We start from the raw sequence: 15,758 nt of genomic DNA on the forward strand, positions 1-15,758 counted from the left end.
AGTGACCAAACTTGTGTGAGGTCTCGCGTTGTCTTGGTGAAACACTACACCTTTCCTGTTGATTAGTTCTGACCTTTTCTGTTGAAGTGCATCATTCAGTTTGTCCAGCTGATGACAGTAGACTTCCGAATTAATCGTTGTGTTTTCCGGTAAAAGCTCAAAAAGAACGATTCCTTTAAAATCCCAGCAAACAGACAGCATCACCTTTTTTTGGTGAATATCGCTTTGGAAATGGTTTGAGCCGGTTCATCTTTTTTGCTCCATGACCTCTTGCGTTTGACGTTGTTGTATACAACCCATTTTTCGTCCCTCGTGATGATGCGCTTCAAAAACGGATCATTTTCGTGACGTTTGAGAAGCGAATCGCAGATAAAAATTATACGGCTTAAATGTGAAGTTGGGTGCAAAAGAATACAATTAAATCCTCTGTCGGGAAAAAACGAAATGACTTTCCGAACAACCCTATACTTTCGATAAGGGTGTAAATTCCGTTCCTAATAAGCATCTTCCATACTCAAAACCTTCTAACTCCTAACTCCTTGTTTGTAGTTTCCTTACTATTAAACAGTAAATCAAGAACAACTTTTAATTTCTTTCAGTTTCATGGTATGCATTCCTCATCGGTGTTCAGTCAAGTTGGATGTCCCCATCGGTGCCAAAATTAATTTCAGCCGATTCTTACATCCCCATGACGTTTGAGGAGACTGCCTACTTTGCGATCTTCCAGTCAGCGGCAATGATCGTCTTCAGTTTTGTTGGAGCGTCGATCGGTGATATCATGGGACGAAAACGGACCTGTTATCTCGTCTCACTATTACAGCTGGCATCGTGGCTTTCGGTCGGTTTTGCCCGAAACGTCTACGTGCTTCACGTTTCCAGAATCCTTACCGGGATAACCGATGCATTTTTTCTCTTCTCGACCCCGTACTACATCTCGGAAACAACTGAGAAGCACATAAGAGGTCGCATGGGGATCTTGATAACCTTGTCTTTCTCCGTTGGAGTTCTTTTCATAAACGTCGTCGGTTATTACTTGAGTATACCATCGGCTGCATTCGTCATGGCAGCTGTGACCATACTCCATTTTTCCATTTTCATTTTCATGCCCGAATCTCCTTACTGGTTGGTCCAAAGGAATCGTTCGGATGAAGCTCGACAACAACTGCAATTGTTGCGATGGAGAGAAGATGTCGATAAGGAGTTCGCCGAAATTTCGGAAGCTGTGCGGAAACAGTCGGTCGTCAAGGGTTCTTACAAGGAGTTGTTCATGGACGAGTGTAACAGGAAGGCTCTTATAATAACACTGGCGACCAGGGTGGCACAACAGTCGTCCGGATATTCGGCTGTCAACAATTTCCTTCAATTGATATTTGCACAAGCCGGAGGTGGTATTGAAAGACACGTTTCGGCCTCCATTTGCGCACTAGTATCAGGTGCAACTTGTCTTGGCGTAACGTTGATTATCGATAGATACGGACGTAGGCCTCTGATACTAATATCAAGTGGCTTGACTTCGACCATTTTATTTGCTATATCTCTATTGTTTTACTTTAAATTCTCGTATAATGTTCACATAGCCGATTGGCTACCCCTGCTGTTCATGATAACGTACATAATAACTCAATCCATGGGTCTCGCCATGATACCTAGTCTTACAATGGGTGAGCTATTTTCTGCCCATGTGAAATGCAAAGCGGGTTTGATCATTAATGTGACGCACGGTTCTATGAAAATTTTTACGGCGAAAACGTTTCAAGTGATGGTAGACAACGTTGGGCTTTATTCTCCTTTTTTGGTTTTTGGAAGCACGTGTTTAGTTTTCACCCTTATACTTTACTGTATCTTTGTCGAAACCAAAAATAAAACTTTAGACGAAATACAAATCATTTTAAGACATGACCATTAGGGTTGTAACCAATAGGACTGTGGCATTTTAATGAACTGTGATGTTGCTGTAATATTGTTATTATACTATTTTCTCTTTTTTAATAAATGATTTGAAGCAAAATCCAAAGTGTTACCACGTAACGCAGAATAGAATCGTTTCTAAACATGTCTCACATCAAATGACACCGAATAAGTGATGAAAAAAATTTGTCCTTGCCTTACAGTCATAATCTTGGTCCTGCGGACAAGCAGGACCATCATATTTTTCGCAGGACTAGACTATGACCGCAGGACCAAGATCAATACTATCATTATACAAGCTAGGATAAAACCAAGAGCCAATGAACAAGGTCAAAACCAAAACCAAGATCGTACGAACAAGAACAAGACTAAAACCGAGACCAAGACGAGATATGTAAGAGTAAACGGAATATTGCTACTTCCAGCATATTTATGGGTTAAACTATTTGAAGTTACTTTAATATATACTTTTCTTGGAATAAAACTTTTTTGCCATTTTAAATTTTTAATTTGCTTCACTGGATTTTAACACCACTGTTTGGAAAAAGAAATCGACAAGAATGTCCTCGGAGGTAAGTGTTCTTTGACTCTACGTCTAGATAACACATGGCTGAAATATATAAAAATTAGTGTACTTTTGTGATAAATGGACAAAACTCGGTATTTTGTATATATCACACAATTTTCAACAAGAACGTAATAAGTAATTTTTCAAAAACGATTTGCGCAATATTCCACGACATTTCTAATTACGAAAGTTACGAAACAACATGACGTTCAGGTAGATATTTAATTATTGATATGAACTACAGCATGAATGTCATTTGCGCAGTATTTACCTTCGTGAAACTCTGTTTTTACAATGGGTAGCTACCTCTGAGTGCAAATAAATTTCAGTAAACATGGACGCTAATAAATCACATCATACCAAAAAACGTATCAGAATGTAAACAATCCCGAAAAAAATATATAAATTACTTCTAATTACAATCTCCAGAGAGATCATTTACATAAATATATACCCGAAATAGGTAGATGTACGTTCTCGTGACAAACTTGCAGACATGGTAAATCCTGGACTCTTCCTCAATAGGATAACACTGGGACGCGACGTGAATCAGCAATGGCCGCAAGTATTGGCAGCCGTTACCAGTAAGTAAACTATTTTTGTTTTAATTAAGGATCAAAGTAATTGTAAACATGAACTTGCACAATACAATTGACTGTAGTTTTAGTAGTTCCTTTTAATGGAAACTTTTAAACGTGGCGACCTATAAAAAGGTGTAATCCTCGTATAAACACGTTAGATTTATTACATGTACGTCTTACTTAAGTATGTTGACACCATGGAAAAATAACAAAGAGATTTTGCTGACACTATGGTAATAGCAAGTTCTTACAAAATTTCAGGATCACTACCTAAATGGTTATTAAATTAATTAGAGCTCTTTATGAGAACCGAATAATTTCGAGGTGTAACCGGACTTCTCCAATGTAATGTTACAGAGAAAGTTTGGTAAAGATTTGAACATTCATTTTTTTATCATCTTGCAAAGATTCGTATCTGTAAGGTTTCAGAATGAATGTCAATGTGCTAACTAAGCATTGTTATTCTAAGACATATTCTTCATCATCGTCATAATCATAAGACTGATTGGACACGCAACTCCACTCTTACCTACCCTGAGCTAATCTTCGCATTTCCATAAAACTAAAACATCCCACATCCTTAACGATTTGCGAACAGTAATCTAATCTTGGTTTATCCCTATCTGCTTCTAATACGTCTCTGACTAGACCTTCATGAATGAGAAGGTGTCCTACCAACCTATCTCGCCTATTTTTTATTGACTTCCATAGAATCCTCTGTTCTCCTATTCTTTCTAATACCTCTTCATTTATAACCTTTTCTATCCACAGTATCCTCATCATTCGCCTATAACACCAGATTTCGAAGACTTCTAACATTTTCTTTTCCGCCGCGTCCATCGTCCATGTTTCGTACTCCTGCAGCGCTTTGTTGTTTTCCGAATTTTTAAATCAATCATTCAAGAGCATAGGTGACTTTTTATTGAAGGCAAATCGACCTTCGGTGTCCTCTGTTTTATATCACTACTACTCCTTCCGTCCTGACGTATCTGACTTCCTAGACACCTAAAATCATCCACATCTTCTAATCTTTCATCCCCTACATATCGCTCTTTCCCCACTTTTACTTTCCTTGCATACCAGTAAAGACCTCTTCTTATTAAAAGATTATTTATAGAATTTCAATTTGGCATCATCTATAAGTTTACAGAAACGATACTAGGCCACTGAGTCAAACGGCAAGACCAAAAGCATTCCAATGCAAAAAAAAACGAGATCAACAATTAACGAATAAAACCAAGACTTAGCAAACTAAACCAAGACGTACGCTGCATTCATCTGTCAAATATTATGATCTAGATTTAGCTGTACCATTGTAGACCAATAAGATTTTCAAAGTATTTTTAGTACCTCCACTGCAGTTGAAGTATTGAGCATTACTGACAATCTCCCCGTGCTGTACTGTTGGACTTACTGTTGGACTTCCCCCCCGTATTCCAACTTTGTAAATTTCAACCTATTCTATTCTTTGTTACAGTTTCCTTATACGCATTCTTTATTGGTGTGTCGTCCTGCTGGATGTCTCCATCAATACCAAAACTGATTCAAAGTGATTCATACATCCCGATGACGTTCGAAGAGACCGCTAATTTTGGAATTCTGAAATCACTGAGTATGATAATATTCAGCTTCGTAGGAGCTTTCGTTGGAGATGTCATAGGTCGGAAGAAAACGTCATACGTCGTTTCTATGTCGCAACTGATCTCATGGTTATTCATCGTTTTCGGAAAGAACACCGCTATGCTTTACACGTCGAGGATTATATCAGGAATATCGGACTCGTTCATGCTCTTTTCACTTCCCTATTACGTTGCTGAAACGACCGAAAAACACATTAGAGGTCGTCTGGGAATTTTGTTGACAGTCTGCTTCTCCCTGGGAACGCTTACCATCAACATCATTGGATATTATCTCACTATTCCATCAACAGCCATGATTATGGCCATTGCTTGTTTGGTACACTTTTTAATTTTTGCACTGATGCCAGAATCGCCTTACTGGTTGATACAAAGGAACCGTCCAGACGAAGCGAGACAGCAGTTGCAACTTCTGAGATGGAGAGACGATGTCGACAAAGAATTCGCCGAAATTTCAGAAGCCGTGCAGAAGCAATGTGTCGAAAAAGGCTCTTATAAAGATCTGTTTACCGTCAAATACAACAGGAAGGCTCTAATCATTACCTTGGTAGTAAGGATTGCTCAACAATTATCGGGATTCTCAGCAATGAACGGTTTCATGCAGTTCATCTTTGATGAATCCGGTGGAAACATCCCACGACACGTTTCAGCGTCCATATGTGCAGTGGTATCTGGAATAGCATCCCTAAATGTTGCCTTCATCATAGACAGATACGGCAGAAGGCCTTTAATGTTACTATCTGGTACTGGATGCTCCATCCTGTTGTTCTCTATAGCTTTAATCTTTCATTTAAAGCTCTCTTACCATATTTTCATAATCGACTGGTTGCCTCTAATGTTCATGTTGTTGTACATCACAGCGCAATCCGTAGGCTTCGCCATGATACCTAACATCACTTTGGGTGAATTATTTTCGGTCCATATGAAGTGCAAAGCTGGGCTAGTTGTCACGGTAACTCACGGGGCTGTAAGAATGTCCACCACAAAAATATTCCAGGTTATGGTAGACAATTTCGGACTTTATTCCCCGTTCTTGTTCTTTGCCATTTGCACGACAATTATGACAGTGGTAGTTTATTACACTTTTATAGAAACGAAAAACAAAACCCTGGACGAGATACAGACCATGTTAAAAGGCAAGAGATAATAATTATGGAAATGACCTGGACAATTGAATGCATTAGAAAACGCTATTCGAAGTATAGTTACATTTGATAAAAAATGGTGGATCTAGAAGTATACATTTCGTGACGTTCCACGAACATTCAAGTTAACTATTTAAACTACAAGTACATATTAAGAAGACACAGATAAAATAATTTCTTTTTTGTAATTTAAATAAAGTATTTATTATGACTATTGTATTTTTATTTTGACACAACGAAGTATTGAGATTGAATCTCATGACTTTATAAAGCGTTTATGACAAAGGCTGTAATCCTTCAAAGCGGAAATCTATTGGCGGCCTTGGATGCTACCTTGAACTTAAACTTCGAGATCATTTACTATACTCAAAACATCTTTTATTATTAGATATTTCCATTTGCAACATATCCCTCTCTATCTATTGCTGAGATCAAAATTACGCATTCCATTTTGATCTGCGAATCATCTTGAAGCCCATTGTCAAGGCCACGTTCAAGGTCACCAACTGATGAAAAGATAACCGACTGATCCTACATATAAATAAATTATATTAAAAGTTGAGTGAATAAACCTACATAATTTGTACTATTAATGAATTTCGTTTCCCAAGAAGTCATTATGATATTTCGAACTATTTATTTACTCGAAACACATTAACGTTTTGTTACATAATAATAATTAATTGGAAATTGATGTTCATTTCTGAAATTTAATCATGGATACGGTTCAATGCCAATAATGGTTATCAATCTACAGAACTTTATTCTTATAGAATACCAGTGCCATAAAACGGCAACAATGTTCCGCACACATAGCATCTTCAAACTGTAGATTGCGAAAATTTTTGGATTAAATTATATAGTTATCTACAGAATTACGTCTTCTATGACCTCTTTCACATAATGTTATCAACTGATAAAAAAATACAACAAATTCTCTTGGTGGGGACAGCTTCTGTTATTTAAGACCGGTAGGAATCAGCTGGTTTATGATTTTGAGGTAAAACGCACTTCATTTGAACTATCTACAGTTATAGTTCTGCGCGTTGCTGTAGTATAAACTTATGTACATAAACATAATACCTAACAAATAACAATAATGATGTGCACATTAATAAAATATGACGTGAATAATTCAAATAAGCAACGTGTTATATTTTGTTAAGATAAGGTGCAACAGTGCTATTGTGATACATCCCGTGGCGTGTACCTGTTAACACATTCAGTTACGCGCAAATTTTAAGAAGGATTTTCTAATCTCGAAAGCATGACAATCAAAATTTTCTCTTCTCCAAAAAATATCGAACAGACGAACGAGAACCAGAAATGGACACAAGTTATTGTTGTAACGACAGGTCAGTATTTTTTGGGCAGTTTTAATCAAAATTTCGGACAAATTATAGTCGAAAAATAAAAGAAACTGATACTGTCTTGGTTCTGGTCGTTGATTGGAGTTGCTTCCTAACGTTTCGCTAACAACGAATGGTAAACTTCTTCAAAGTTCCTTCCTACAACGACTGGAATAAGGACATCATCAGTTCACGAGGTGACTGCGAAAGTCTTTACCGATTTTAGACATAACATGAGTACTGGATTTCACATCAATGCCTCGCTTTTTCTACTTTTTCAATTGTCAAAAACGTTCCGACTAATCCATCTCAAACTAATGTGTATTTTCAGCAACGATTCCAATGATTATCTCCGGTGCCCTCCAATCGTGGCCATCTCCTTCGATTCCGAAACTAATGTCAAACGAATCCCATATCCCCATGACATTCGAAGAAGCATCTTACTTCGCCGTTATCCACCCAATTGCAATAATAATTCTCTGTCCTTTTTGCGGATTTCTACTGAACACACTGGGACGTAAATGGTTCATGGTTCTAGTGTTCGTTCCCCAATTCGCAAGCTGGCTGCTGGTCGGATTCAGCGTAAATTCCATAATGCTTCACGCGGCTAGAGTTTTTGTTGGTTTCGGAGACGCCATAATATTCATCGCACTTCCAGTTTATATAGCAGAAATAACGGAAAAAAGACTGAGAGGGCCTTTAGGTTGCGTTCTCATGATCAGTTTCTTTCTGGGCCAAATCATAATGAACACGATCGGATACTACTTGTCCATACGGACCGCTGCATTTATCATGAGCAGTTTTTCGATTATCCATTTATTATTATTTGTGTGGATGCCGGAATCTCCTTACTGGTTGATCGAAAAGAATCGATTGGAACAAGCCAAAAGGGAGCTCCAAATCCTTCGGTGGAGGTCGAACGTTGACGAGGAGTTCTACGAAATCGAACAAGCTGTAAAGAGACAAATGTCTGAAAAGAGTTCTTACAAAGACATATTCGTTAGCAAGAGTAATAGAAGAGCATTCCTCATAGCGTCAGTGGTGAGACTTGCACAACAATTTTCCGGCATAAACGCATTCATGACTTATCTACAGTACATCTTTCAAGAAGCTGGTGGTGACGTGCCAAGTCACGTCTCATCTATAATTTCTATGGCGTTGACGGCTGTCGGAGCTCTTATAGCATCCAGATTTATTGACAAGTTTGGCCGCAAGCCTCTCCTCATGATCTCATGTTATGGATCGATCATCACCCTGTTGTCTCAAGCCGTCTACTTCTACATCAGCGACATTATCGATACGTCGGTAGTAAGTTGGTTACCGTTAGCAATTATGTTAGCTTACATCATGCTATTTTCGGTGGGATTCTGTATAATACCAACTTTACTTCTGGGTGAGTTATTCTCAGCGAGCATCAAATCCAAAGCTGTTATCCTGGTGATGGTAATATTCGCGTGTGCCATGATGTCGTCGGCTAAAATATTCCAAGTACTTGCGGACAATGTCGGATTGTATGCGCCATTTCTGTTTTTCGCACTTTCGACGATCTTTTTCACTATCGTAGTTTCCTTCATATTTATCGAAACAAAGAACAAAACGTTGGAAGAAATCCAGCAGGAACTTAAGCGAAGCACAAGTTAAAATTTGCCATTTTCTGTTATACCAATCTGAACCTGGTAAAGGTGGAATGATATATGTATATGTGTATATGATAATAAATAAAAATTATTTTCGTAAAGCATCTGTCAATATAGCAAGGTCATTTTCTGAAATGCTCAGTAGCAGTTTGTGAAGAAAAGCTTTTTATGCATGAAGACATGACTATTAATATTTTCTTTCCTCCAAAAAACATCGAACCAAAAGACCAGAATCAAAAATGGACACAAATCGTTATTGTTTTGACAGGTTAGTAATGTTTTAAATTTCACTTTTAGTACATACAAAACGATTTAAAAATCGATAATATTTTTAGCCAGAACGACAATGTATAACACGTAAAGATTTTACCTTTAATAACTGCTGAATTTCTTTTAAAGTTTCACGTATTTTGAATTTTTATTAAACCTCCTGAGATCTATTTAATTTTTAGGGTGCATTCCAATTGCTCAAACCGGTGCCCTTCATGCATGGCCGTCTCCTTCAATCTTAAAGCTCATGTCAAACGAATCGGACATTCCTATGACGTTTGAAGAAACGTCTTATTTCGCCATTATTCATCCGATTACAATAATGATTTTCTGTCCACTCAGCGGATTTCTACTAAACATAATTGGACGTAAAAGGCATATAATTCTAGTGTCCGTTCCCCAATTCACGACCTGGCTCATGATAGGATTCGCGGCGAATTCGTTAATGCTTCATGCATCCAGAGTATTGGCAGGAATCGGAGATGCCCTAATATACATATCCCTTCCAGTTTATATAGCAGAAATAACAGAAAAAAGACTGAGAGGATCTTTAGGTTCTGCTTTCATGATCAGTTTCCTTGTGGGACAAATTACAATGAACGCGATCGGATATTACTTCACCATACACACGGCCGCATTTGTCATGAGTAGTTTCTCAATTACTCATTTGATAATTTTCGGGTGGATGCCGCAATCTCCTTATTGGTTAATAGAGAAAAATCGGTTAGAAGAAGCTAAACGAGAGCTCCAAATCCTTCGATGGAGATCAAATGTTGACGAAGAATTCGATGAAATCGAACAAGCTGTAAAGAGACAAATGGCGGAGAAGAGTTCCTACAAAGACATATTCGTCAGTAAGAGTAACAGAAAAGCGTTCTTAATAGCAACACTGACAAGACTGACGCAGCAATATTCCGGTATAAAAGCATATTTTACTTACATGCAGTACATCTTTCAAGAAGCTGGCGGTGACATACCAAGTCACGTCTCAACTATATTGTGTACGACACTGACGACAATTGGAACATTCATAGCATCCAGATTTATTGACAAATTCGGCCGCAAGCCCCTCTTCACGATCTCAGCTTATGGATGCACCATCACCCTTTTCTGTCAAGCCGTTTACTTGTATGTCAGTGACTATGTCGACACATCCCCAGTAAGTTGGTTCCCGTTGGCGATTATGTTAGCTTACATCGCGTTGTACGCTGTGGGATGCTGCATAATACCCACGTTGCTTCTTAGCGAGTTATTCTCGGCCAGCATCAAATCCAAAGCTGTTCTGCTTCAGATTATGATATTCGCATTTGCGTTGATGACTGCAACCAAAATATTTCAAGTACTTGCCGACAATTTTGGATTGTTTGTTCCATTCTTGTTTTTCGCACTTTCGGCAGCTTGCTTCACTATTGCAGTTTCTTTCATATTTATCGAAACAAAGAACAAAACGTTGGAAGAAATACAGCAAGAACTTATGCGAACGACGAGTTGATTACCTTCGATTATGTACCCATAATATTTTTACATCATTAAGTCATAAATAAACGTTATTTAAAAAGTAGAAAGTTTGATCTTCGGTAAATGCTTGATGAACTGTGTAGCTTTATCAAATGCGCTTCTGCACCATTTAAAAAAGATTCAAAATTGCAGTTTATAAGCAAATTAATGAATATAATAATGATCTCAATATAGTGCTAGCAAACGAATTATTGATGCAACTGTAAGTTAGATTGTAGAACAATTGTAGAAAATCAATGTGTCGTGGCATCTGACGCATGTTCTGACGGGTCATTCAATTTTTGGTGTACCTTATCATCATCTTCGAGTTATAACCATTATGTCTAATTTCGTCTTCTAATCGAAAGCAATAATTATTTAATTTCTGTTAAATATCAGCGCATTGTAAAATTAAAATGAAAAAAAAAGTTTTTTTAGCAAGGATGAGGTTGCGTTTATCCAGTTTTTGACTAAAAACGGAAAATTGCATAAAACTTATTGAATTACGTTAGCCGCAAGGCTACGCGGAGATTATGGACAAAAGCTCTTTTTGAAAATAAGTGTTCTAATAAAAATGTGTCAAGAAAACTGATTCATTTTCTAAAATAGCGTACATAAAACACGATCTAATATCGCGTTTAAAAATTACAACTAAATACGTACAGATATAGTTGATTAAATGGCAGTTTAAGAAGGGAAGCACTTTTATACTTGAAGACATGACAATTAATATCTTCTTTCCTTCAAAAAACATCAAACCAAAAGACCAGAATCAGAAATGGACACAAGTCGTTGTTATTACGACAGGTTAGTAATTATAATTTCATTTTTTGGTTTAAAATTCGTTATTATTTCGGGCCAATTTATCTACCATTCATAGTAGTTGAATTAAATATATTTTACAGATAAGAGATAAGTATCTCACTGTTGAATTTCTTATTAAAGTATCACATTCAGAAATAAGATAGACCTACTAAGATTTATTTTATTTTTAGGGTGCATTCCAGTTCTCATATCCAAAGGGAGCTCCAAATCCTTCGGTGGAGGTCGAACGTTGACGAGGAGTTCTACGAAATCGAACAAGCTGTAAAGAGACAAATGTCTGAAAAGAGTTCTTACAAAGACATATTCGTTAGCAAGAGTAATAGAAGAGCATTCCTCATAGCGTCAGTGGTGAGACTTGCACAACAATTTTCCGGCATAAACGCATTCATGACTTATCTACAGTACATCTTTCAAGAAGCTGGTGGTGACGTGCCAAGTCACGTCTCATCTATAATTTCTATGGCGTTGACGGCTGTCGGAGCTCTTATAGCATCCAGATTTATTGACAAGTTTGGCCGCAAGCCTCTCCTCATGATCTCATGTTATGGATCGATCATCACCCTGTTGTCTCAAGCCGTCTACTTCTACATCAGCGACATTATCGATACGTCGGTAGTAAGTTGGTTACCGTTAGCAATTATGTTAGCTTACATCATGCTATTTTCGGTGGGATTCTGTATAATACCAACTTTACTTCTGGGTGAGTTATTCTCAGCGAGCATCAAATCCAAAGCTGTTATCCTGGTGATGGTAATATTCGCGTGTGCCATGATGTCGTCGGCTAAAATATTCCAAGTACTTGCGGACAATGTCGGATTGTATGCGCCATTTCTGTTTTTCGCACTTTCGACGATCTTTTTCACTATCGTAGTTTCCTTCATATTTATCGAAACAAAGAACAAAACGTTGGAAGAAATCCAGCAGGAACTTAAGCGAAGCACAAGTTAAAATTTGCCATTTTCTGTTATACCAATCTGAACCTGGTAAAGGTGGAATGATATATGTATATGTGTATATGATAATAAATAAAAATTATTTTCGTAAAGCATCTGTCAATATAGCAAGGTCATTTTCTGAAATGCTCAGTAGCAGTTTGTGAAGAAAAGCTTTTTATGCATGAAGACATGACTATTAATATTTTCTTTCCTCCAAAAAACATCGAACCAAAAGACCAGAATCAAAAATGGACACAAATCGTTATTGTTTTGACAGGTTAGTAATGTTTTAAATTTCACTTTTAGTACATACAAAACGATTTAAAAATCGATAATATTTTTAGCCAGAACGACAATGTATAACACGTAAAGATTTTACCTTTAATAACTGCTGAATTTCTTTTAAAGTTTCACGTATTTTGAATTTTTATTAAACCTCCTGAGATCTATTTAATTTTTAGGGTGCATTCCAATTGCTCAAACCGGTGCCCTTCATGCATGGCCGTCTCCTTCAATCTTAAAGCTCATGTCAAACGAATCGGACATTCCTATGACGTTTGAAGAAACGTCTTATTTCGCCATTATTCATCCGATTACAATAATGATTTTCTGTCCACTTAGCGGATTTCTACTGAACATACTTGGACGTAAGAGGCATATGATTCTAGTGTTCGTTCCCCAATTCACGACCTGGCTCATGATAGGATTCGCGGTGAATTCGTTAATGCTTCATGCATCCAGAGTATTGGCTGGAATCGGAGATGCCCTAATGTACATATCCGTTCCAGTTTATATAGCAGAAATATCAGAAAAAAGACTGAGAGGATCTTTAGGTTCTGTTTTCATGATCGGTTTCCTTGTGGGACAAATTATAATGAGCGCGATCGGATATTACTTCACCATACACACAGCCGCATTTGTCATGAGTAGTTTCTCAATTACTCATTTGATAATTTTCGTGTGGATGCCGCAATCTCCTTATTGGTTGATAGAGAAAAATCGGTTGGAAGAAGCTAAACGAGAGCTCCAAATCCTTCGATGGAGATCAAATGTTGACGAAGAATTCGATGAAATCGAACAAGCTGTAAAGAGACAAATGTCTGAGAGGAGTTCTTACAAAGACATATTCGTCAGTAAGTGTAATAGAAGAGCGTTCTTAATAGCATCAGTGACAAGACTGGCGCAGCAATTTTCCGGTATAAAAGCATATTTTACTTACATGCAGTATATCTTTCAAGAAGCTGGCGGTGACATACCAAGTCACGTCTCATCTATCTTGTGTATGACACTTACGGCAATTGGAACATTCATAGCATCCAGATTTATTGACAAATTTGGCCGCAAGCCCCTCTTCATGATCTCAGCTTATGGGTGCATCATCACCCTTTTCTGTCAAGCCGTTTACTTGTATGTCAGTGACTATGTCGACACATCCCCAGTAAGTTGGTTCCCGTTGGCAATTATGTTAACTTACATCGCGTTGTACTCTATAGGACTCAGTATGATACCCACGTTGCTTCTTAGCGAGTTATTCTCGGCCAGCATCAAATCCAAAGCTGTTCTGCTTCAGATTATGATGTTGGCATTTGCGTTGCTGACTTCAGCTAAAATATTTCAAATACTTGCTGACAATTTTGGATTGTTTGTTCCATTCTTGTTTTTCGCACTTTCGACGGTTTGCTTCACTATCGTAGTTTCTTTCATNCCTTCAATCTTGAAGCTCATGTCAAACGAATCGGACATTCCTATGACGTTTGAAGAAACGTCTTATTTCGCAATTATTCATCCGATCGCAATAATAATTTTCTGTCCGCTTTGCGGATTTCTACTAAAGACACTTGGACGTAAGAGGCATATGATATTAGTGTTCATTCCCCAATTCGCGAGCTGGCTCATGATAGGATTCGCGGTGAATACCACAATGCTTTACACTTCCAGAGCACTGGGAGGATGCGGAGGCGCCATAGTATTCACAACGCTTCCGGTTTACGCGGCGGAAGTAACGGAGAAACGACTGCGGGGGTCTTTAGGTTGTCTCTTAACAGTTAGTTACTTTGTGGGTCAAATTATAATGAATACAGTCGGATATTATACGACCATCCGGACAGCTGCGTTTATTATGAGCAGTTTCTCAATCCTCCATTTAATAACATTCGTGTGGATGCCGGATTCTCCTTACTGGTTGATTGAAAAGAATCGATTGGAAGAAGCCAAAAGGGATCTCCAAATCCTTCGGTGGAGGACGAACGTTGACGAGGAGTTCTACGAAATCGAACAAGCCGTAAAGAGACAAATGTCTGAGAAGAGTTCTTACAAAGACATATTCGTCAGCAAGAGTAATAGAAGAGCATTCCTCATAGCGTCAGTGGTGAGACTTGCGCAACAATATTCCGGCATAAACGCATTCATGACTTATCTGCAGTACATCTTTCGAGAAGCCGGAGGTGACGTGCCATGTCACATCTCATCTATAACTTGCATGACATTGATGGCAATCGGAGCATTCATATCATCCAGATTTATTGACAGATTTGGACGTAGACCTCTGCTCATGATCTCATGTTACGGAACAATAGTCACTCTATTGTGCATGACCGTTTACTTAATTGTCAATGACAATACGGATACATCAGCAGTGAGTTGGCTGCCGTTAGCAATTATGTTAGCTTACATTACAATGTTCTCTGTCGGACTGTGCACAACGCCTGCATTGCTACTTGGTGAAATGTTTTCCGCTAGCATCAAACCCAAAGCTGTTCTGTTAGTGACCATCATATACGCAAGCACCATCATGTTAACGGCGAAAATTTTTCAAGAACTTGCCGAACATGTTAGTTTGTACGCTCCGTTTTTGTTCTTCACACTGTGCACGGTTTGTTTTACTATCGTAGTTTCCTTCATATTTATCGAAACAAAGAACAAAACGTTGGAAGAAATCCAACAAGATATTAAGCAAATTACAAGTTAATATTTGTTGTTATATGTACATGTAAGTGGTTAATAAAACAATTTTTTTAATTGGATAAACCGTTGTCTTGGATTTGCCATTTCGAATTTGGATTTAAAGCTCCTTAACCTTCACTTTTAGTCCTTCATACTGTCCTACTTAAAAATATGGGCTAAAGCAATTTGCTAGTAAAATTAGTAGGTAGGTACCTAGGTATCATTTCGAAAACATCACTTTAGGTTCCCCCTCAGATCTGCTAGTGATTGTACTAAGGTTAGTAAAGCATTAACCTATTATTTTCCTAGTCCTTAATAATATAACAGTTAAAAGCGTGGCAATCTGCTAATAAAATTAGTAAATAGGTCCCCATCATTCCCAAGACATCCCCTTAGCCTTCCCCCTTAGATCTACTAGTGATTTTACGAGGGCTATTAAAACATTAATCATTTATTGTCCTAG

General features: G+C 37.8%; 5 protein-coding genes across 7 annotated transcripts in view; all 5 read left to right on the top strand.

Annotated features, from left to right (window-relative positions):
• The window catches only part of LOC108734564 (facilitated trehalose transporter Tret1-like), a 3,410-nt gene extending 1,156 nt beyond the window's left edge, over positions 1–2,254 (top strand). The window contains exon 2 of the mRNA XM_018466183.2: positions 600–2,254. Coding sequence (XP_018321685.2) covers positions 600–1,906 — 1,307 coding nt within the window. The 3' untranslated portion in view covers positions 1,907–2,254. The remainder of the gene's footprint in view (positions 1–599) is intronic.
• A 139-nt stretch (positions 2,255–2,393) lies between these two features.
• LOC108734554 (facilitated trehalose transporter Tret1-like) lies at positions 2,394–6,022 on the top strand. Its single transcript, XM_018466171.2, has 3 exons — positions 2,394–2,480; positions 2,940–3,060; positions 4,535–6,022. Exons 1-3 carry the CDS (start codon positions 2,469–2,471, stop codon positions 5,839–5,841), a joined length of 1,440 nt encoding a protein of 479 aa, XP_018321673.1. The 5' UTR covers positions 2,394–2,468; the 3' UTR covers positions 5,842–6,022.
• Positions 6,023–6,776: 754 nt separating this feature from the next.
• LOC108734463 (facilitated trehalose transporter Tret1-like) lies at positions 6,777–12,462 on the top strand. Of its 2 annotated transcripts, XM_025981172.1 has the most exons (3): positions 6,777–7,194; positions 7,520–8,088; positions 11,625–12,462. In XM_025981172.1, the coding sequence occupies exons 1-3, from the start codon at positions 7,107–7,109 to the stop codon at positions 12,363–12,365; spliced, it is 1,398 nt and encodes a 465-aa protein (XP_025836957.1). In that variant the 5' UTR covers positions 6,777–7,106; the 3' UTR covers positions 12,366–12,462. The 2 variants fall into 2 exon arrangements, with proteins under 2 accessions (XP_025836957.1, XP_018321550.1); XM_018466048.1 differs by lacking the exon at positions 11,625–12,462 and having other exon boundaries at positions 6,780–7,194; positions 7,520–8,926.
• Positions 8,967–11,610, top strand: LOC108733003 (facilitated trehalose transporter Tret1-like). 2 transcript variants are annotated; one of them, XR_003232491.1, is made up of 3 exons: positions 8,967–9,093; positions 9,278–11,399; positions 11,588–11,610. XR_003232491.1 is itself a non-coding variant. In XM_018464025.2 (2 exons), exons 1-2 carry the CDS (start codon positions 8,994–8,996, stop codon positions 10,585–10,587), a joined length of 1,410 nt encoding a protein of 469 aa, XP_018319527.1. In that variant the 5' UTR covers positions 8,967–8,993; the 3' UTR covers positions 10,588–11,595. The 2 variants fall into 2 exon arrangements, 1 of the variants encoding a protein (XP_018319527.1); XM_018464025.2 differs by having other exon boundaries at positions 9,278–11,595.
• Positions 12,463–12,502: 40 nt separating the features above from the next.
• On the top strand, positions 12,503–15,344 carry LOC108733014 (facilitated trehalose transporter Tret1-like). The gene is made up of 2 exons (XM_018464036.2): positions 12,503–12,629; positions 12,814–15,344. The coding sequence occupies exons 1-2, from the start codon at positions 12,530–12,532 to the stop codon at positions 15,318–15,320; spliced, it is 2,607 nt and encodes an 868-aa protein (XP_018319538.2). The 5' UTR covers positions 12,503–12,529; the 3' UTR covers positions 15,321–15,344.
• The last annotated feature ends 414 nt before the right edge of the window (positions 15,345–15,758 follow it).

Source organism: Agrilus planipennis, unplaced genomic scaffold (genome assembly GCF_000699045.2).
Source record: "Agrilus planipennis isolate EAB-ADULT unplaced genomic scaffold, Apla_2.0 scaffold1, whole genome shotgun sequence".
Classification (NCBI taxonomy): domain Eukaryota; kingdom Metazoa; phylum Arthropoda; class Insecta; order Coleoptera; family Buprestidae; genus Agrilus; species Agrilus planipennis.